At 45.2% G+C, this 21381-nt stretch overlaps 1 protein-coding gene across 1 annotated transcript in view; it reads right to left on the bottom strand.

Annotated features, from left to right (window-relative positions):
* Nucleotides 1-21381, bottom strand: part of Abca1 (ATP binding cassette subfamily A member 1) — a 121729-nt gene that overhangs the window by 18006 nt on the left and 82342 nt on the right. The window contains exons 18-34 of the mRNA XM_059254355.1: nt 21254-21367; nt 19031-19202; nt 17755-17886; nt 16993-17135; nt 16667-16804; nt 15908-16128; nt 14386-14458; nt 13284-13486; nt 11795-11843; nt 11492-11605; nt 10388-10536; nt 8716-8840; nt 7485-7583; nt 3912-4101; nt 2993-3087; nt 1905-1937; nt 763-868 (exon numbers count right to left, since the gene is read on the bottom strand). Of these exons, the coding sequence (XP_059110338.1) occupies nt 763-868; nt 1905-1937; nt 2993-3087; nt 3912-4101; nt 7485-7583; nt 8716-8840; nt 10388-10536; nt 11492-11605; nt 11795-11843; nt 13284-13486; nt 14386-14458; nt 15908-16128; nt 16667-16804; nt 16993-17135; nt 17755-17886; nt 19031-19202; nt 21254-21367 (2156 nt within the window). The remainder of the gene's footprint in view (nt 1-762; nt 869-1904; nt 1938-2992; nt 3088-3911; nt 4102-7484; nt 7584-8715; nt 8841-10387; nt 10537-11491; nt 11606-11794; nt 11844-13283; nt 13487-14385; nt 14459-15907; nt 16129-16666; nt 16805-16992; nt 17136-17754; nt 17887-19030; nt 19203-21253; nt 21368-21381) is intronic.

A 21381-nucleotide genomic window follows, 5' to 3' on the forward strand; every position in this document is an offset into this window, starting at 1 on the left:
GTAGGTGTGGTCTTGTTGGAAGAAGTATGTCACTGTAGATGTGGCTTTGAGGTCTCATATAAGCTCAAGCCACACCAAATAAGACAGACCACTTCCTGTTGCCTGTTCGCCAAGATGTAGGACTCTCAGCTACTTCTCCAGCACCATGTCTGCCCGCACGCCACCATGCTGCACCGTGATGATAATAGACTAAACTCTGAAAATGTAAGCCACCCCAATTAAATGTTTTTCCTTTATAAGAGGTGCTATGGTCATAGTGTCTCTTCACAACAACAGAAATCCTAACTCAGACAGTACTCTAGGCCTAGCACTACTATCTAAGACCCCAGAATCCATGTCACCTGACCAATTCAACTGTCATTTCAACTTGGGAAACCTGAGATAGAGAGAAATGAATGTGGGCTTAGCAGGTCTTGAAGACCAGCCCACCAGCCTAAAAAAGTAAATTAATTCATTTTTCCTGTTTCCAGTTTAGTCAATGACTATTTTTAGAAAAGTGTTTGAAACCTAATTCATTTACCCACTGGCTAACTTCATGAACACAGCTGTTGTATTTTTAATCTCTGAGTTCATGTTTGACCTACACTTTCAGAAGTAAGTGTGTGCGTGTATGTGTGTGTTTGTGTTTGGTATGAGTAGTTTGGTCTATCTGAAACTGCTTTGTATACAAACATGTTCAGAACATTGAGTCCCTGCCACTACTCCCATGTCCCAGCAGTTCCAGTCCCATTTTTCTGACATGTATCAGGATGGATGCTGTACCTTGGTCAGCTTCAAGAGTTTCTTCACTTGCTTGATAGCATCATTTACTTCTTGACTTGGAGGAAGTGCTTGAGAATTACTGACACCCAGGGAAAATCCACCATACCTAAAAGAAAGGCTCGCCATTAAAACTCAGGTAGTGAGCCCAAGCTGTTACTCAGCAGCACACACCGCAGCACACAAGGTTCTTTGAGAGCCATATCTTATTCAAACTAGGATCAAAGTTTGGCTAAGGACAGTAACATGTTGCCTCCTTTTGTGAAATGTAGGCATCCTAATTCTCAAGATTGCTGCCCAACAGGGAGAGCCTGGAGCAAATGACACAGAGTAAGGCAGCCATGTTACACACAGGAAGTGAAGGCTAGTGGTGACAGGCAGAGTCTCGAAAGCCAAGTAGGACTACAGACAGGCCTTGTCTTCCTCAGCATGGGAACCACTATGAGGGTCTGTGACAGCTCTGCCCAGGGTTTCAGGGGCTCTGAACCCTGGAGAAAAGGCAGACAGGAAAACTGGAACTCAAGAACAGAGCCTTTGAGGTCTCTTGAGCAGCCACATGGCTACTCATTTTCCCACACTGCAAGCTGACTTCAAGAATGCTTCCTTCCCCACTCACACATGCTCCTTCAAAATCCAGAAGGGGGAAAATAGGTGGAAATACACTGGAAATAAATGGTTTGGATGCCTTTCATTTCCTCCGAGACCTTGTGTCATATGAAAGGCCTGAACAGTTTTTCCTTGAGTTCCTAGGCACCGTTGGGGATGTGTTTGGGGAAAATACAGCTAGGATAGGTTTTCCCCCATGACATTTTACTTTCTTAAGTCTCTAGACGACTGCAAGAGATTTCTGAATCTCCTTAAGGAAATTACTATGTCAAATCTTTCAGAGGCTTCCGGAGGGATGTACCATGAACAGTGCACAACCCAGAGTTGTAGTGAGTCTACTACAACTCTGGCTGTAGCCTCTGCGTTCCGTAGCCTGCAGCACCTTGTACCCTGCCCCTATGGTGACATAATACCAAGAGTGTGCCCAGGGCAAACAGTCCCCAAACCTACAACTTTGTCTTGACCCAAGACTCCTACATCAAAATCATTCTCCTGAGACTCAAGCTGACAGGGAAAATGGAAAGAAGGGATCAACTTACCGGAACTCATTCACCCAGATCTTGTTCTTTAAGCTGCAGGAAGAAAAGACAAACCAAAAATCAGGTGCAGAAAGTGCGGATCATATTGATGATGCAAAGGTAATCACATCTGCCTGAGGACAAAGTACAGAGACTCCAGCAATCCTGTAACCAGCATTGGAGTGTCACGCCCACGTAAGGAAGGCCATTCTCATCATGTCCTGTCGGCTGTCCCTGAAACTTTACTCATGTGAGAATCACACAGTAAATTAACCAAATCTAAAATCCACCTTATAGGCAGGCATGGTGACACATGCCTTTAATCCCAGCATTCAGGAGGCAGAGGCAGGTGGATCTCTATGAGTTTGAGGCCAGCCTGGTCTATAAAGACAGAGTTGCAGGCCAGCCAAAACTACATAGTGAAACCCTGCCTAAAATTGCAATGGTAAATCCCAGGTGGAAAGTTTACAGCTCTGGGAAAAGCATGGTCTACTCACATTCTAGCACACCCTTGTCATTTAAAGTCACTTCAGGCAGGGACATGACACCTGACCACATTGATAGGAAGGGAACACATTTTCTGAGCACTGACTAAACACTGGGCACTGTGCCGTCATGTCCCAGGCATCTACCATTCTCTTTAAAGGCTCCATAGGCAAGAAAAGCTACTGTGTCTACCCTGACCTTGCTTCAGAACACCCCGTGTTTATGGAGCCACCCAGGAGAGAGGACCTAAAGCTCTTGGCTTATGTCATTTCACTTAGCTCTCACAACAGTTAAGAATGCAACACTCATATCACATTTTACATAAGCGAAGACTTCACAAGATTAATGGGCTGAACCCCGGTCAGGCAGCTACTGAGGGTCAGGAGTCAAATCTGAGTGCACATTCATCATTTGCTTTCATTCTAGAGCAGCAGCCTCATCCCTGTCAGTTGAAGTTTTAAGGTTCACAACACCCCATAGCATCTTGTCTCGGTGATGTAATGTGCTAACTTTCCCACAGAACCCCAATCTTCCATTTCCCCACCACTCCCGTCTGTATCCCTAGCCTTTGATTTCTCTGCTCAGCGATGGTAGAGAGCAAGCCGGGTTTCAACGGGAGATACCTTTTCGCTATGATCTGCACATACGTCTTCACCAGGTAATCGGAAATGTTTCTTCCCGTCAGGTTCTGAAGGATGTCTGCCGTGTTCTGTTTTCTCTGCCATCACATAGAAACCAAGCTCATGTGGCTTTACAGACAAGAATCAGGGCAGAAAACAGACGACAACAATAGGGACCCCAGGACCCAGGCAAGAGATTTAGCCACCAACCACCGAGACCTGGTCCACTCTGCCATCAGCCCCTGGCCCTCACTTATGCCAAGCCAAGACTATCTCCAGAAAGTATTCTGGATATCTGGATGGGACTCCCCACATCACCAGAATATTTAGGAAACAGCATGACAAACTGCCCAGCAAATTCTTTTGTACTTTGGAGTTATGTTGGTGACTGAATCAGGTGATTTTAGGGTGGCAAGCAAGACTTCTTTTAAGTTTGTACACCCACTGAAAATCATCTATCCCTACCCTCCAACCTAGATTCTGGATTCTGATGAAATAGCAGGGAGATATCATATTGACCTGAAATTTTCAGGTTAAAAAAAAAAAAAAAAAAAAAAAAAAACAAGAACTTAGATCTCCCTCCCAAACTCAGAGCCCCAAAGAATGTCAGAGTTAATAAGATACACCTGACTTTTGCAGTTCACTTCCTTATACTGAACTTAAAAAAAACTGGCCCAAGGAGGAAACACAGCCACCAGCTCGGCTGAGGCAGAACCAGGGGAGGAAGCTGGGCCTGTGAGAGTGGTGTGGCAGTCACCGGCACAATGTAGTTCAGACTCCTCTCTCAAAACCCACTCACGTTTCTCAAGTAAGATCAAGGCTGAAATAACTCTAGCATCACACCTCACTCATTCCTGCTGCTTCACAGATGCTCCCAGCCCCACCCTGAGCCACTTCTCAGTCACACCGACAAGAGACGCACCTGAGGAGGTGGCAGCCCCCCGGCCCCCGGGGGGCACACAGGCAGCATCTTCTTGATTTTGTCACTGCTACACTGGCAGGCAGGTGAGGGGTTCTTCATCGTCCAGTTCCCATTTTGAAAGAGGTCCATGATGGTCTGGGGAACTGGGGCAGTGGTCCAGTCCTCCTCCCCCACCAAGCAAGGCGTATCTCTGTAAAAGGAGACACCAAGAGTTGTAGGCTCCCCTGCAAGGGGCCTGACTTGCCCTGATGCCTTTAGAGCGCAGGTTTGCTCTTTAGTAAGGGCCCATGTGCCCAGCCCTACCATCTGAAACAAGACTACGACTTCATTATATTTGCTCTCACGGCAGCCTGGGAAGCGGGGGAACGACAGAACGCACAGGCAATACAACATCAACAGGCTCCAGATGCTCACCGAGTGAGCTCTGTTCAACCCAGCTGACCAACATCTGTTGGCACAGCACACGTGATGCGTCCACTATGAGCCACACAGTGTTCTGCATCTTTGAGAGTCTGGTGTAAGCAATCCAAACTCTCTGCTTTCACGGATTCTGCAAGACCAGAAAGTGTTGGACAACAACTCAAGAAATCCAATTTTCACACCCCCAAATAAAGCAAAAACAACAGGAGAGGACGTGAAGAAAACAGATCATTGACGCTAAAGACACAACGTCGGCCAAAACAAACAACAAGCTAGTTACAGAATTGGGGTGACGAGCTGGTGAGATGGCTCAGTTGGTAGAGGTGCCTACAGCCAAACCTGAGTTCAATCTGTAGGCCCCATGTGGTAGAAAGAACGGACCAACTCCCACAAGTTATACTCTGACCTCTACCCATGTACCATGGCATGCATGCAGACGCTAAAATAAATAAATGTAATTTAAAAAGAATTGAGGAGAATGAACACTCCATGCAGAAGCAGTGGGAAGTTGGGTACAAAGGCCCTGTGAAGAAATGAGTCTATTGGACATAGACGATGAACAGGAAGATGGTGTGAGGAGATGTAAGACAGGCTGATGAATGAGGAGGGAGGAAGACAGGAGCCACGTGACAGGTATAGGTAGGAGCTTGAATTTTATGCTCAGCATGCTGGAAATCTTATAGAGAATGGCAAAATCCAATTTATGTTCTACAAGGAGTAGAGAATTGGGCTGAGTGGAGTAGGAATGCTCGATGGATGGACAGTGAGGTTGGCTACAAGCATCCTCAGAGACAAGGCAAGGCCCTAATCTCTGCCTAGAGCACTGAATTGTTTGGCGCACATCGCAAGTCTCTTGCATCTCAGGGTTCATTTTTTCCTATTGGTAAAATAAGAGTATAAAATGACTTGTCATTTCTAGTCTTTCTTCTAGATTTCCAATTTTCAAGATTCTACAATTTAAAATAGAGTTACAATCTATCTCGTATGTGTGTGTGTGTGTTTGTGTATGCGCATGTGTTTATAAATATGCACACGAGTGAACAGTTTTTCCAAATGATTTATCATTTCCTCTTTTAGGCCTCTTAACTACGATATCTATCAACTCACACACGAGACCATTAGAAGGCCAAGACACACAAAAGACCATTGAAAAAGCATTCTACTCAGATCTCCTTCTGTCCTAACACTTCCCCAAAACCTAATATTTAAATTTCAGTATGAGCTAGCAGGGTGAAGCCCTTTCTCTCAGACTGCTTCAGAGAGTCTATGATGCTCAGAGAGCACATAAACCCTCTGATGCCATGGACATTTCTTTTATCTCTGTAGGCCAGCTGTCTGATCAATTCTCTCTCCTATAGATACAGCCTTTGCTGGAATCAATTCCTGAATCCATACAGTGGTTCGGTTTACCAGCAAAGGATCCAGCTAACCACATCATTACCTCCCCTCATCCTTTCTTCCAACAAAACCTTCACATAGAATCCCAAAGGTACTGTGAAGTCAAGAAGAATCTGCGGCCTTCTCCACCCTTAGCATCTTTTCAGTTGTAACCAATACTGGCTGCTGGGTTTACCAGTCACTCAGAACTAACTATGAAGTACCAAGACTATTTAGTAACTATCTGCTATGGTTTGAGTCTTCGATGTCTTCCAAAGGCTCATACGCTATAAAGACTTGGCCCTCAGATTGTGGCGCTATTGGGAGTTGGCAGAGCCTTTAAGTCACAGGACCCAAAAGAAAGAAGTGAGGTCATTGAGGACAGACATTAAAAGGAAAGATTGGGACCCAGCCCTTCCTTCCCTCCTTTTGCTTCCTGGCTTGGTTTCTATGATGTGAGCAGCTGTGTGCCACACACATTGCCCACCATGATGCTCTAACCCATTAGAGCCCCCAAAGGCCCCAAAACAACATAGCCAATCAACCATGGACTAAAAACTCTGAACGCACAAATCATCAATAAATCTTTGCTCCTTTGAAGTTGGTTTTCTCATGACAGAACACTGTCTCACATATCATCTAACACTGTGGTAGTTTGACTGAGAATGGCCCCATGGGCTCTCGTGTTTGAATATTTGATTCCCCAATTGGCAGAACTATTTGGGAAGGATTAGGAGGTATGGCCTTGCTGGAGGAGGTGTGCCATTGGGGGAAGACTTTCAGATTTCAAAAGATTCATGCCATTCAAAAGACTCTGCTTCCTATTTGTGGATGAGGATAGGAACTCTCAACTGCTGCTCCAGCATACCCTTGCCTGCTTACAGCTCTCTTCACTATGGTGGTCCTAGACTCCTCTCTTCTTCTGGAACTGAAAGCTCCCCACCCCCAAATCCCTTCCTTCTATAAGTTGCTTTAATCATGGTGTTTTATCACAACAACAGAAAAGTCACTAAGACAAATACTAATTAAGAACTGATAAATACGCAGAAACCATTCATTTGGAAATCTGCTGGGTCTTGTATACAAAGCCATCATGTTCAGTGCTCTGACACAAGATTGCTAGCTTCCCCTTTGTGGCTTGGGATTCAAATTTCCTTTCTCTAGTTCTCTAGTACCTTACCAACTCTCCCGGTTCCTTAGCTATCACTGTGTGTGGCTCTATGACCCGAGGCACAAATTCTGTTTGGCCCTGCAAACTTGAAGTTACCTCCACCAGCCCCAGCTCTCTCCCCATCACCTCTCCACTGGCTTCAACACAGCATCCTCACAACTTGCTTCTTCTGTACACACAGCCAACTGGGCATACCACTGAGTTTCTTTACCTACTATTCAAAACTTGTCCTGAACATCTGATAAAAATATGCAGCTGTACAAAAGAAAGTGTCTGCTGTTATAAAAAAAAAATCACTATGTCATCTTTTCAGGTTAAAGGGAAGAAACTGATAAGCAAAGCTATAAACTGCACACGCCGCCGGTCTACTCTGGTACTCAACTTTACCGCTGTAGAAGAGTAAACAAATGTTGGTAATGATTTGTTATGAAGGATGTTAGAAGATTCTATTTGTTCCTAAGTTCTCAGGTTATTCCGTGGCCTTTTAAAATAAAAACTGACGAAAGGGCAAAATGATGACGGTGACAATGTAACAGGCCATAGCATCAGAAGGAAAACTAGGTGGCCATGATAGGAAGCCAGCTTGTGGCTGAAGTGTTACTCACGGGATTGGGTTTCCTTCCATACATCGGGTCCCAAAGCCTGGGTCTTTGGTTAGAGCATTCAGGAGTTGCTGGGTGCCTGTGTCCTCTGGAGCATCATTACTGCAGGTACATGAGAGACATCCAGATCAGTAGTCCATCCAATTAAGGATTTGGAAATAGAAAAAATTTTCTACAGAAAAACCTCTACTAAGTACTTCTCAGGGAACGGGCTTTTAAAACTAAAACAAATAAAACACAGAAGCCACCTGCAAGGAGCTTCATACATATGACATCAGGGTAACATATGGTACCTCCAAGGAAGCATGTACAAAGAGGTTACATATGAATGTATGTGTGTGTGTCTATATATACACACAGACATATGCACTTCATTTGAAATAAAGAAAATCATTACTGATCAGTATTTCAAAACTACTTGGAAAATTATTCATTTGACACAGACAGCCACAGCCTTCCAAAAACAGAAAGGTAGATTTTATTAATTATTTGTATGAACAATTAGAAAGTCCAAGAAATAATGGGTCTATGTCACAAACTCATGCCATGATCTACAGCTATGGGCAATACTAGGTCATCAGCTAGAGAGGATCAAACAAACTTTTAACCATAGAAAATGAAAGTGAGCTAGAGAAAAAGACTAATTCATTATTTATATATGATACATACATATCATACACACACACACACACACACACACACACACACACACACACACACACACACCCCAGAAAGAGACAGAGTGCCTTTTTAAATCCTTTTGAAACTTCCCTCTGTATCACTGACACTGTCCTCTACAGACCTACCAGTGCAGTAGAACTGAAGAAAACCTGTAGTAAACAAGGTCTAGAAAGTCCCTATCTTCTTGTTTTTTCAATAGGATCACTATGGAGTAGGAAGCATCCTTGTCTAAAGATGCACACTTAGCTAATACCCTAAACTTGAAGGATTTAGTGATTACTGAACTAAAACACATTTGGTCACTCCTGACAACAACAGCCTAACACACAGGATGAAATGCCCAGCAGAGCTCTGCCTGTTTTCTCAGGAATCACTTACTATGTTCTTTGCTGTGTTAGTGGCTCTGTAGGAGCCTCAACCATCATGAGAAAATCCATCCCACTGTGGAACTGTGGACTCTGACTCCTCAGCTCTCAGTACAGCAAATGCTGTGTGAACCTGTGTGTCTGTGTGAACCCACCTCTGCCCCGAGGCACAGAACACAAACACGTACCTGACAAATGTATACTGCTCATTATACATCCAGGGCTGTAGTTCCAGGCTGGGGTACTTGCCAAAGGGTGGCACGATCAGGCTGAACACCAGGGCAATGCAAACAAAGACAGCCGGCAGGACAATCTACAAACAGGCATTGGAGGGGGAGGGACCACAGGAAGACGGTTAGAAGTCTAAGGCGAAAGCCCCTGAAAATCCAGCCAGCGCCCCAGACTAGTAACACAGGAATGAGGGGTACAGGCAAGGCCCATGACTGAATTCTACCAATGTAATTTTGGCAGCACTAGGCAAAGGAGCCTGAACCCTTTTCCTCCCAAGGCATTTCCTGAAGCTGACAGCACAAAATTGAAGACTATGGTCACTGAGTAAAGAGTCAGAGTGACTAAATGTTAAGTCCTACCCTTTGTGTCTCTAAAGACTGAGAAAAACCAGTCTGGGTCAGAGACTCAGGTAGAAGGCTGAGAGAAAACAGCCCTGGACCAGGCTACAGAAGACCTGAATCCTGGTTCTGTCTACACTACAGGGGGTCCCATGTGACATCTGTCAATCTGAGGACTGAGAACAAGGAACCAACTCTATAGCAATGCCCTCCCCCACCAGAAGTAGTGGCAGCCACTGTCTCTCTTGTGTGCACCATGAAAAAGCATACTTCTCTAAATCCTTTCTTGAAATTCCCCAAACTTTATATAACCCTTCTTCTGAAAACAACTAAAGATCCAACCAAAAGATCTTTTCATTCATTCTGAGAAATTTACCCTTCAAAACTTCAGTGATTTAATGGTAACCCTGGCTGTGAATGTAGCTCGGTAGTAGGGAGCTAGTATGTGCACATTCCTGGACTCCATCCCCAGTGTCATAAGAAATCAAATGATAATTCTGGTTTTAGTATTCCTGGGTTTCAATATAGAAAATTATCACTGAATGAATAATTCCACTGGAAAGTACTGTAGTGAGAATTAGCCTATTTAATATCTTATTTCATGGTTATTTATGGTGTTATTATCACCATCCACAAACGAGAGCTTTATGAATCAGAGAAAAGTCAGCCAGTGATCAATGGAAATTCAGGTCTGCGATCTTCATAAATTAGTGTTGCCCAGGTGGCCTGCAGGGAAAACTCTATGGAAATGTTCGCTATAGTTCTTCATGTCATAGAGTGAAACAATGTATTCCACTCCAACTGATCAACTCACCATGCAAACTATGACATGCAGGATCTGTGTGCCAGCTACATTCTTAGCACTCTGGTATTCTTCACAGCAGTTAGCCATAATTAAAGAAAAATACCATGTTTCTAATAATAAGTGCACTATCAAGTACATCTCAGCATAGCAGGTCTTGTGTTATGAGAGTCGAATTTGCCCAACCAGTTTCTCTACACTGTATCACCTTTTATGATCTCATCTAAATGACCCCCACCAATGTCAAACTCCATCATAAATAAACTCATTTTATTCTGCTAACAATCACATATCAGGCCTCATTTCCAGATGAAGAAATTGAAGCTCAAGGAAATCACTGGCTGGCAGATAATCGAACAGCAAGAAGCAGAACTAGTATGGACATAGAGTTAATTTGGTCCCACTATCTACATCTTGGCCACAGTCCTACCCCACCCTCACTGGTCCAAGAGCCTGCAGTCCATGAAGGCAGACACCAGCACATCTCACCTGAGCAAAGAACCCCTTCCTGCTCCGTCTGGCTATCAGAAGCCTCTTCCACAAAAGGGCCACAAACTGTTGTTGTGTGAGTTTCCAGCCTTTCAGCTGGTAGGAGCCCTTGCCATCCATCCCACTGAGCAGGTCTGTCTCCCTGGATTCTGTGAGAAGAAAATAAAGAGGGTCACCTACAATCTTACCTATATATGACTGACTGATCTTGGGAACTAGAATTTGCAGCCTTCAGTATATCACCAAAGTAAAGGGTTTTCATGAAAAAGCCACATTTAAGAAGTTCTAGCTCAAAGTTATATTCCTCAATGAGTATGTTCAGTCCTCATCTGAGGAGCACAGAAAAATGAAGGTGCCTTGAGACAAGCAAAGATGTGCTCACAAATAACAGAGTGGCAAGCTCTTCCGATGGAACAGGTCATCATTCAATTCTTACATTCAATGAAGTGGTCATGTAGGCTGACACACACTGCAATTAGTCTCCTATCTTTTATACGCTTGCTAAAAAGTGGGCACATTGAAAACATCCAAGGGCTGACAATGAAACATGAAATAAGAACAAAAAGCCAGACCTATTTAGCCAGACAGGAGAACCAGGTAATTTCCTGCTCCTAAAAATTGTTTATCCTTGCCTGAAACTAATGACTCCTGAGACACTTAGTCTACAAATTTGTTTCATTTCATCTCTCTCAAACATATATGGACACAGTCATCCAAAATATGCATGTTTAAGAACACAACTTCCCCTCTGATTCCTTCAACTGTCCATTCAGTAATTTTCATTCAATGACTAAAACACCCAAGGTGTGCCAGAAACTGGAACCTTACAGAAATGGCAATGGGGAAATGGGCTCAGAGAATGGAGGCCATCTTCCCATACCATCTATGAAAATGCTCTACTGCATGAAGTGACGATGGTGGGCTTCTTCAGGTTTGACCAGACATGCCACATTGAAAAGGGGCTATCTCATTTTTTTTTCACTTTGCTTTGGATCCTGTTGGGATCTGTGATCCTAGCCAAGGGCCATCAAAGACATAGCCGAGAAACAGATAAAAGACAAATTCAAGTTCAAACAACAGAACAAAGATCTTGCCCGTTCGAACCTGGGTCTATGTCAGAGTCATTTGGATCAATAGCATCGTCTTCAGTAAATGGGCGCAGACAGCTCTGCTTGTCCCCGAAGGCCCGTCTGTTTCGTCTCGCTGGCAAAGTGCCATCTAGAGGGAAAAGGAAGGAATCCCACAGTTTGTTTCCACATAACACAACAAACCTTCCCACAGCAAACACATATGCTGTGAATGAGACTGCACCAGACTGATGCAGAGGGAAGGCTGAAAACAGGGAACAGCTTCAACACCCTGCAGAAAGCCTACCCCAGGAGTGTGCAGCCCACTCAGCCGGGTTACCTGAGGTCTCCGCATCCACCCCACTCTCTTCAGCCACTTTGAGGAATATCTGAAAAATCAGAGCAGAAGACAATGTGAGCACCTACTTCATGAAAGAACTTATTGCTTCAGATCACGTTAAGGAATCCCACATCAGGCCCTTAAGACAAAGAAGGTGGAGGTCACATTTATCAACAACAGTTTTATCAGAGCCACTTCTGAGAGAAGCTATCTGGGGCAGAAAACATGCCTTCAGGTGTGGTAGCTCTCGATGCAGACAACTCTTCCCAAAATCAAACAATATTATACGACAGAAGTTCGTTCTGAACCTATAGAGAATGAGGCAAGTCACTTTGGTCTCAGACCTCTGAGCAGGACCACATTGTGATGATTTATCCAAGACATAATGGCCAAAAGGGAATGGGTTCCTTTTCCTACAGAAATAAACACTAGAGTAGAGAAAATGAATGAGGTCACTGATTTCCAAACCTGTCTACAGACTACTCTGCAGGAAGCATGTAACAGAAGTACAAAGTCATGCGTGTCTCCAGAAATCCTGATTCAAAGGCACAGAGAGGAGCTTTTGAAATTTCATTGTCAGCATAGAAGAGTGCTGCACAATCATCCCAGGTGCCAGCCAAGCTGGACAATGTCCACACCCCTTCCAGGCCTCAAGGCTTGTGACCTCACATCTCTAAAGAGAAGCATTGCTAGACAGTAAAGATCACCTCGGCTACGAAGCTCCAAACCCCTGATTTGTAATCCCAGATCAACGTCCTTCACTATTAATTCTCATCCTGTTATGACCATGAAATGAGCTTTCAATGTTTAAAACCAAACACCACCAGTGGACTGATACTGGTTTGTTGACCACATACCAGGCATGCCCACACCCAGAAAGTCTGCTAACACAAATGGATCCCATGGGCTTTTTTTTTTCCAAGAGAGAGAATATGAAGTTGGATGGGTAGAGAAGTAGGGAGGGGGTCTGAAAGAAATTGGAAAAGTAAAATTAATATGTCTAAAATGTATTATATTCTCAAGGAGCAAGTAAAAAACATCATTAAAAATATAAAGTACAAAAAATAAAGACAATAAAATAAGAGAGGCCATGAATTTGAAGAAGAGCAGGGAGAAGTATTTGGAAAGATATGGAGGGAAGGAAAGGAAGGGAGAAACATTATAAGTAAATTACAATCTCAAAAATTTAAAGAAAAGTCATCAAGTTCAGCACGGCTCCAGTGGACTGTCCATAAATATTAGTCATTTACTATATATGAGTGTTGACACTAGGCCACAACACTACTCACACCAGGCAGCAATCCTAATACCTCTATACCCTGCTATCTCCCACTGCACTCTGAATACTTCACTGGGGCTAGTATTACCCAAATGTCAGTGACTTAAAAATCCTGGTAATCAATGCTATAGCAATCTCATTCCAATGTAGGCTGCCCTCTCTGGCCTTGGGATTGTTGGGTCTTTGTACACCGACAGCCATGGAGCTTACTTCTTCTAGGGTGGTCTCTGAGATGCCGTAACTGGAGATGCCCAAGTCTGAGAGCCGATCATCAATCTCGTGGAAGAGTTCCACGAAAGCTCCCTCCTTAGCAGCTTCATACGGCAGCACGTAAGTCAGTTCATGGCCAATGTCTTCCACCAGCCGGGCTTCAGATACATGCTTCCTGATGAGGTTGGAGATGGCAGAGACATCTGCAGGGACCAGAGTGTGAAGGTGCTCAGTCATCTCAGATACTCTACGGCAAGAGCTGGCAGTCCATCATGCCGTCTCCCTTCGCCAAAGCACTACTTACACACCGTATGTCCTAAGATACCAAAACCTATCGGACCGTTCGTCTCTGGCCTGAAAACTCCAAGAAAGCCAAGACTGCCTCTAATTCACCCTTACGTCATCAAAGCTAGGTGCACTTGTAGGTTCTAGGTATATGATGGGTAGATGATTTGCTAAGACTGAAACCTTGTGTCTAATGTGTATGTACCAGGACTCTTCTAAGAGGAGCTTGGAAACCATAAAGTGCTCAGCCCTTCTGTCAACTTTGAGATAATGCTATTCTTCATTTACCTCCAAAGATGGATAATCAACAGTTTGTGGGAGCAGAAATCTTCCTGCATAAAGCCAGATGTTGAGACTGGGTAGAGACAGCCAGCTTGACATTTTTATTCCATATGCCACTGGTGATACTGGTCTCTCCTATCTCCTAGGCACAGCTCAAGGGAAACTGAAACACTACTCCTCATCTCCTAGGCTCTCATTCTTATATGCCGAATTCAACTCTCTTCCTGCTTGCTTGGCCCTCCAACATCTCATCCAGGAGCCCCTCCCCCCAAGGCATTCCCCAGACTCCCAGTCACATCTGTCCTCTGGGATACTGCCCTTCCAGCCCCAAGACCAAACCCCATGCTCCCCAGCAAGCGTTAGGCCAAGCCACCACCAAGCTGCATTCACTCCCGCGGCCACCCGGACCAGCCCAGCCCAGCAGCAAACCTTGAGTCAGCGCCACCAGCCTCTGCACCTCTCCTCCTCCGCCTCCACTCTGCCCAGCTGCGGGGAGCTCAGGCACCACCTGAATAAGAAACCCCAGAGTCCTTACCGATGGTCAGCGTGTCACTTTCATGGTCGCTGCCCAGGCCAGCATCAGAACTGCTCTGAGAAACACTGTCCTCCTGATGGCAAAGAAGGAGGTGAGAACGGGTCAGGGCTCGAGCCGGGTATAGACACCACCACCTTTGATGGAGAGGGCATCCAGGAAGTTCTACTGAATATATATATATATATATATATATATATATAACCAGAACAGAAAGCTTTTCTGGGAAGTGTGCAGCTGGCACCCATGGCTTCAGAGGCCACTGCACCCATGTGTGTGTTCTATGTGGATGGCCTCACTGACTGCAGTGACAGAGGTCAGCAAAGTGAGTGACCGTCAAGAGAACTGTGGCCTCAGATCAATGCTGCCACAGGACACTTGCCAACAAGTCCCAGCATGGGATTGACCTGACTGCTTTTCTAGTTTAATGCTTCCCAGATGGGAATATGCACTCAGTTACTCAGGCACCTTATTAACATGCAGATATGGATTCAGTGGGTCTAAAGTGGGCCCAAGTCACCACGTTCTAACAAATTCCCCCTTGGGCCTGATGTTGCCAGTCCTCAGACCACGCTTGAATAAGGAGGCTCCAGATAGAAGGAAAGTAAGCAGACTGGAGTTCAAAGCTGGGGGCAGGGGGCAAGTAGGTGGTATGGTTTGACCACACAAATAAATGTCAGACATGTAAAAGAGAAGCAAACAGAGATCCAGGGTTCTAGTCCCAGTGGTGATGTACTTGATGGGAGACCTTCACTACAAATCCCTACAATCCTCACTTCCTTCATCTGAGACTATAAACACAATACTGTCTTCCCTGGGTCATATTACAGTTTGAGAAGAAAAAATGTAAAAAATATTATAAACAGAACAAAAATGGTCTATCACCATTATTTTCTTTTAACCCCACAGGTAGTACACGGGGTAAAGCCGTGTATAATAAATATTTGATGTTTCACAGTTTCAAAGTGAAGGTCAATGAGATTTAAAGGCAATAAGCAGGAGTGGCGGGGCATTTTGTGGCTAAGGCTCTTCTTACCTCTTACCAAGTCTCTTTTCTCGGATAGAATAAAGCCCTCAAAGGACTTTCTCCATCACTCAGGGTCCTTTAGAAGGAAAATAAAATGGGCTGGCCGGGCGGTGGTGGCGCACGCCTTTAGTCCCAGCACTCGGGAGGCAGAGCCAGGTGGATCTCTGTGAGTTCGAGGCCAGCCTGGGCTACCAAGTGAGTCCCAGGAAAGGCGCAAAGCTACACAGAGAAACCCTGTCTCGAAAAAAACCAAAAAAAATAAATAAATAAAAAAAATAAAATAAAAATAAAATGGGCTGCAACGGAACTAGCATGGTTGGAACTGAGGTCTCTCGGGCCTTCCACACAGGAGCTGTGATGAACTACAACAGGCCCTCAAAGCAAGGAGAATGTCGCCCCATCTTCACAACCAGGGGCATGGGTGTACAAGCCATCTAAGCCAACAAGCCCTGGCTGCCTAGTCCCCACAACCAGCCCAGCCCCAAGATTGCTGCTCACCTTCTTCAGACATGACACAGTGCTGCTGCTGTTTCTGCAGGAACTGAGGGACGATTCCACATCTTTCTTGACCAAGGTCAGGTAGTAACCGGTTCCCAGCTGGTTTTTCAGAAACAGGGAGGAGCCCACACAGCACAGCTTCCCATGGGAAATGATGGCAATTCGGTCTCCCAGGATGTCTGCTTCATCCATGTGGTGTGTAGACAGAATAATGGTGCGGCCTGCCAGGCACAAACACAAGGAGATGTGACAGTGGGACCTGTCAATTCTCGCTGACCACAGTGGCAGGGACAACAGAGATGTCGCATATGAGAAAGACCAGGGGAAGGTCTTTAACCTCCATAGACATGACCCCAGGAGGGTAAATCTTGGGCGACAGCTGTTGCATTGTTACAGAAGGAGGGCAGTATTTATCTGGGAACCAGTGAGTGGGCTAAGAGGTTTACAGGCATTCCCAACAAGCAGGGCCAAAATAAACAAGAACCCAGCCTCTGTGCTCATGAATCTGAGACGTGTGTGTGTGTATCTGTGTGTGCCTATGCCCTTTCTGCTTTTTCTGGTAGGCCCTTAAATTATGAAGCATAAGCTTTAAGTATCTTGCAAACCAGGCCTCCTCCCTCACACAGGATAGGCACTGAGTATGAAGGCTCCATACTTTTCTTGAGCAGCAACTCTGTTACCCTAACAAAAAAACAGCCACAATTCTCAAGAGCCATCCTCTACCCCAGTTCATGACTTGAAATAAGTAACAACACGTACCTTGCCGATATTTCAGCAGGAGCTCCCATATTCCCCTGCGAGAGTAAGGGTCCACACCTGCTGTGGGCTCATCCAGAATGACGACCTTGGATCCACCCACAAAAGCCAAGGCCACAGACAGCTTTCTCTGCATCCCACCTACAGGACAGAGCAATGAACAACCTCAAATGGTGAGTGGAGGTGGAAGTGGTGACAGATGACTGGAGGTGTCCCCTGGAGACAGAGGGGGACAGGCTTCTGTGACCAACCACCCAGTCTCGGACTCTGGGGTGTTTTTCTGGAGGAGGAAGGAACGGAAGATGGAGAAGGCCGGTCCTGGGACTCACCCGAGAGCTGGCTTGTTTTGCTTTTCAGTTTGCTGGGGGGTAAGCCAACATCCAGGGCCATCTGCTCCATCTCCGCTTTCACGTGCTTCTCTGAGAGCCCCTTCAGGCGGGCGTAGAACCAAATGTGCTCTTCGACTGTCAGCCTGCGGGGGAGAGAGGGGCAGGTCAGCTCTGGGCTCTGCAGGATGGGTGTACCTGGGCTCATTTTTCTTCTCTTCCACATCGTTCTTGCCTTTGAAAAATAATGTTTCTAAAAAAGGTAACCAGAAGGAAGAATTCGGGGTACACAAATAATGAGCCGCAATAGGAGCTTCTTGGGACATGAAAGCTGAAATACAATGGATCGCTTGTATCCTGTTTCCTGCAGACCTGGTCACAGGGATGCAGACAGTTAAAACTTTAAATTCCAGGTTTTCAGATAGTTCTCACTTCACTGTTCTATTCACCACGTTGCCTCAGCATTCACTCAGAGTCAATGAACCTCAATGGGTCTCAAGCCCTAAGTCTAAGGAAAGGGAGGTCCAGAAGCCCAAGCTGATGAATTTAGATAAGAGAACACTAAGACAACTGCACCTCCTTTTTACCCTGAAATCAAAAAGCAACTTGGTCACCGTGGCCCATGAGAGATAAGACCCACCACCCTGCACCCAAAGAAGGGGAATTCTTCAGTACCCCTATACTCAGAACACCATGACTCCCAGGTCACCAACGGGGGTCGGGGGGGAGGGCATCGGCGCCTCTCTGTGTGCTTCTGTTACTCACATGTCAAACAACACATTATGCTGGGGACAGACTCCCAGGTTCTGCCGGATGGAACTCATCTCAGAACGAATGTCCTTCCCCAGGATGTAGGCAGTGCCGGAAGTTGGGGGGAACAACCCAGTGAGTATTGACCTAAGGAGAAGAGTAACAACAATCAGGTAGACCCAGCATCACCTCTCAGTGCTGCAGAGCCAGGGCAGGGAGAGCAGATCCTACCACTGGACACTCTATTCCTTCCGAATGGAATCTAATAGATGCCCAGAGACGGAAAAGGCCATTTGCTTTAGTGAATAGCTGAGCACAAGCCTGTATCTTAGAAATGGAAGTTTTGGTAAGAGCATCTGAAAAACTATACTCCTAATTTATAACAGGATGTGCTCTTTAGAACATATTTTGTATGCTTAATATCTTGTACATGAAATATGAACAAACAAGAACATATTATTAAAAGACAGAAATGTTTGTGTTTCATGGTAGAATTTCTGAGTATCTTCGTCATGATCATAAAGTACTGGTTTTATGTTGAATAACAATGAAAACTGGTCACCCCCCAAAGATCAAACTCTGGAATGGGGGTGGGGGTAGTGGGCACACTATAAACTATAATTAACTGGTATTCTCTAGCACTTTCTTGGTCCTCACAGGTCCCAAAGAAGGGAGAAGGAGAGAACTATCCAGGCCTTCTTTCATCTGCTTAGAGACAGACTTCCTGGAAGTATCCTTCTTTCTCTAGCCTGTTTGATCTTTATTTCCTTCCAGTCTCTTGCTTCACAGCTCTAAACCAACCCACTCAGAAACAGACCACCTCAGACTCTAAGAAAGCCAAGGAGTTCTGAGCAATGCATGGGAAAGGTCATCAAAAGGTCCCTGCCTGTTTTAGGCTACAAGAAAAACACCTAGAAAAATCTAGACCTCAGAAAGCATGCTCATGATTAGGTGAGACATTTCCTCCCATCATGCTCCAGTCTTAGCCCAGTGACCAATTCAATTTCCTTAGGTCTGCATTTCTTTTTTTTTTTTTTTTTTTTTAAAGATTTATTTATTTATTATGTATACAGTGTTCTGTCTGCACATATCCCTGCAGGCCAGAAGAGGGTGCCAGATCTCATTACAGATGGTTGTGAGCCACCATGTGGTTGCTGGGAATTGAACTCAGGACCTTTGGAAGAACAAGCAGTGTTCTTAACCTCTGAGCCATCTCTCCAGCCCTTAGGTCTGCATTTCTAAGCAGGGGTTTCCCGTGGCAGATCTTGTGGGAGCCACACCCTCTTCTTACATGGTGGTGGTTTTCCCTGCTCCATTGTGACCCAGGAAGGAGGTGATCTGGCCCTCATAAAAATTTAGCGCCAAGCCATCCACAGCCACCTTCATGCCATCTCGGTAAACCTTCACCAGGTTCTGAATGGACACACCCAGCCTCAGATGAGTGGGTTCCTCTTCCATGCAGACTGTGACAAAAGAAAAGAGACAGAGGTGAGCTGACAGGAAATACTGACCTGACCAGCACAGTGTACAAATACAAAAGTTATGTGCTTAGATCTTCAGAGCTAGCTTCTTTCCATGATCAACCTTTAATGTTGCAGACAAACAGCAGATAAAGTAATTTAAGCCCTTTGGGACATATGTGCTGATATCAGGGATGAGCTTATAATGGAACATTAGTCTGTTCATGAAAAAGTGCTGCACAAACAATTACAATACAAGATGCCAACTGTCATTTTAAAAACCATATCTAAAGGTGTCACGGATGCTCCTACCATAGAATACTACTCAGCAAGATAAAGCAATAAACTATAAAAATACATCACAATTTGAATGGATCTCAAAAGAATTGCACTGAGGAAAAGATCTTCTATCAAAAAAATATTGCCTATTTCCAGTTCCATTTCCATAATATTCAGGAAATAACAAAATTGTAAGAATTACGAACAGATGAGTGACGAGATGATACATGATAAATACATGATTACATGATAAAATTTCCCAGATCTAACAAAATGAGTGTGGAATGAGGAATCTAATGGTCTGTGAACTATACCAATGCCAGTTTTAAACTATACTTCAGTTTTAGGTTTGGAAACTACACTTTAGTTATGCATGGTGTTACTAGATTGGGGGAATTCATGAAGAGTAAGTACAAAGGAGCCTCCTCATACACTTGTCAGGCAGCTCTTTGTGAATCTGTTACTCCAAACCAAGCAGTCCTTTGTGTGATTGGGTGGTTGTTCAGGGGAGCGAGCAACTGACTGCTGAGAATCAACACCGGCAGCTCTGGGAAGCAGATGTTGATCCAGAGGCTGAGGAGCAAGAAAGGAAGAGTCTGGAAGACAGGCAAGTGGGAGAAAAGGCAGCACTGGAGGAAGAAACACTGTAGACAAAGGTCTGGATATGTGGACAGACGTAACATAGTCCAGCCCACACAGTGAGAAGTACTGAGGGAGAAGAGAAGAATGGGAAAGTAGCAGGACAGTGCATGTGGGCATCACACTAAAGACGCCATACTTTAACCATTGGAGAGGCAAAGAAGGGCACAGAAGAGAGGCCTACTGGCAGCATAGGAAGAAAGGGAGTGGGTCTACTGACAGCGTAGAAGGAAGCGGGTCTACTGACAGTGTAGAAGGAAGCGGGTCTACTGACAGTGTAGAAGGAAGCGGGTCTACTGACAGTGTAGAAGGAAGCGGGCCTACTGACAGTGTAGAAGGAAGCGGGTCTACTGACAGTGTAGAAGGAAGTGGGTCTACTGACAGCGGGTCTACTGACAGTGTAGAAGGAAGCGGGTCTACTGACAGCGTAGAAGGGAGCAGGTCTACTGACAGTGCAGAAGGAAGCAGGTCTGACAGACAGTATAGAAGGAAGCGGGTCTACTGACAGCATAGGAAGGAAGCGGGTCTACTGACAGACAGTGTAGAAGGAAGCAGGTCTACTGACAGCATAGGAAGGAAGCAGATCTACTGACAGACAGTGTAGAAGGAAGCCACACTGAGCACAAAGACACAAACACAAAACCTGGAAAGAACTGAGGCAGCTTTACCTGGAGTCAGGAACTAGGAGAGGATTAGGGCCCTGGGTAAGGAAGGGTGAGAAGTTATAAAGCTGAGCCTATAGCAGCCACCCAACGGCCACCTACAGAATCCCTGGCAGAGACCATGACAGCAAGGCAGGCAGAAAGACTAGGTCCACACTCGTGGCTAACTACTTATTCCTCCTGGCTTCACAGACTAGCACAATTGTCCAAGAATGGGGAGATAAGGGTATACTGAATATACCATACTTTCCTAGATGTGGAGACAAAGGAAGGGTTCCTCAGGAGCCCTACAGGATTCCCACTAAGTCAGTGCACGGGACAGCAACGGCATGGGTATATTTGGAAACGAGGTATTGCATGGGATTTTTCCACCTCTACTGTGGATTTAGAGTATTTTTAAATGTGAGAGGGATGCCCTTCCCTGGTAGGGACAGTAGCATCAAGTACAGGAGAGTGCATGTCAGCAGTACTTACTTTCTGATACTCCTTTCTGGCTGGAACCAAGGTGGTTCTTCTCATCACTTTCCTCACCAAACCAGTAGGACTTGGTACAAGGAAAATACCAGGGCCTGGGAATCCCATACTGTCCTGAAAGCAAAGCA

Source organism: Peromyscus eremicus, chromosome 2 (genome assembly GCF_949786415.1).
Source record: "Peromyscus eremicus chromosome 2, PerEre_H2_v1, whole genome shotgun sequence".
Classification (NCBI taxonomy): Eukaryota; Metazoa; Chordata; class Mammalia; order Rodentia; family Cricetidae; genus Peromyscus; species Peromyscus eremicus.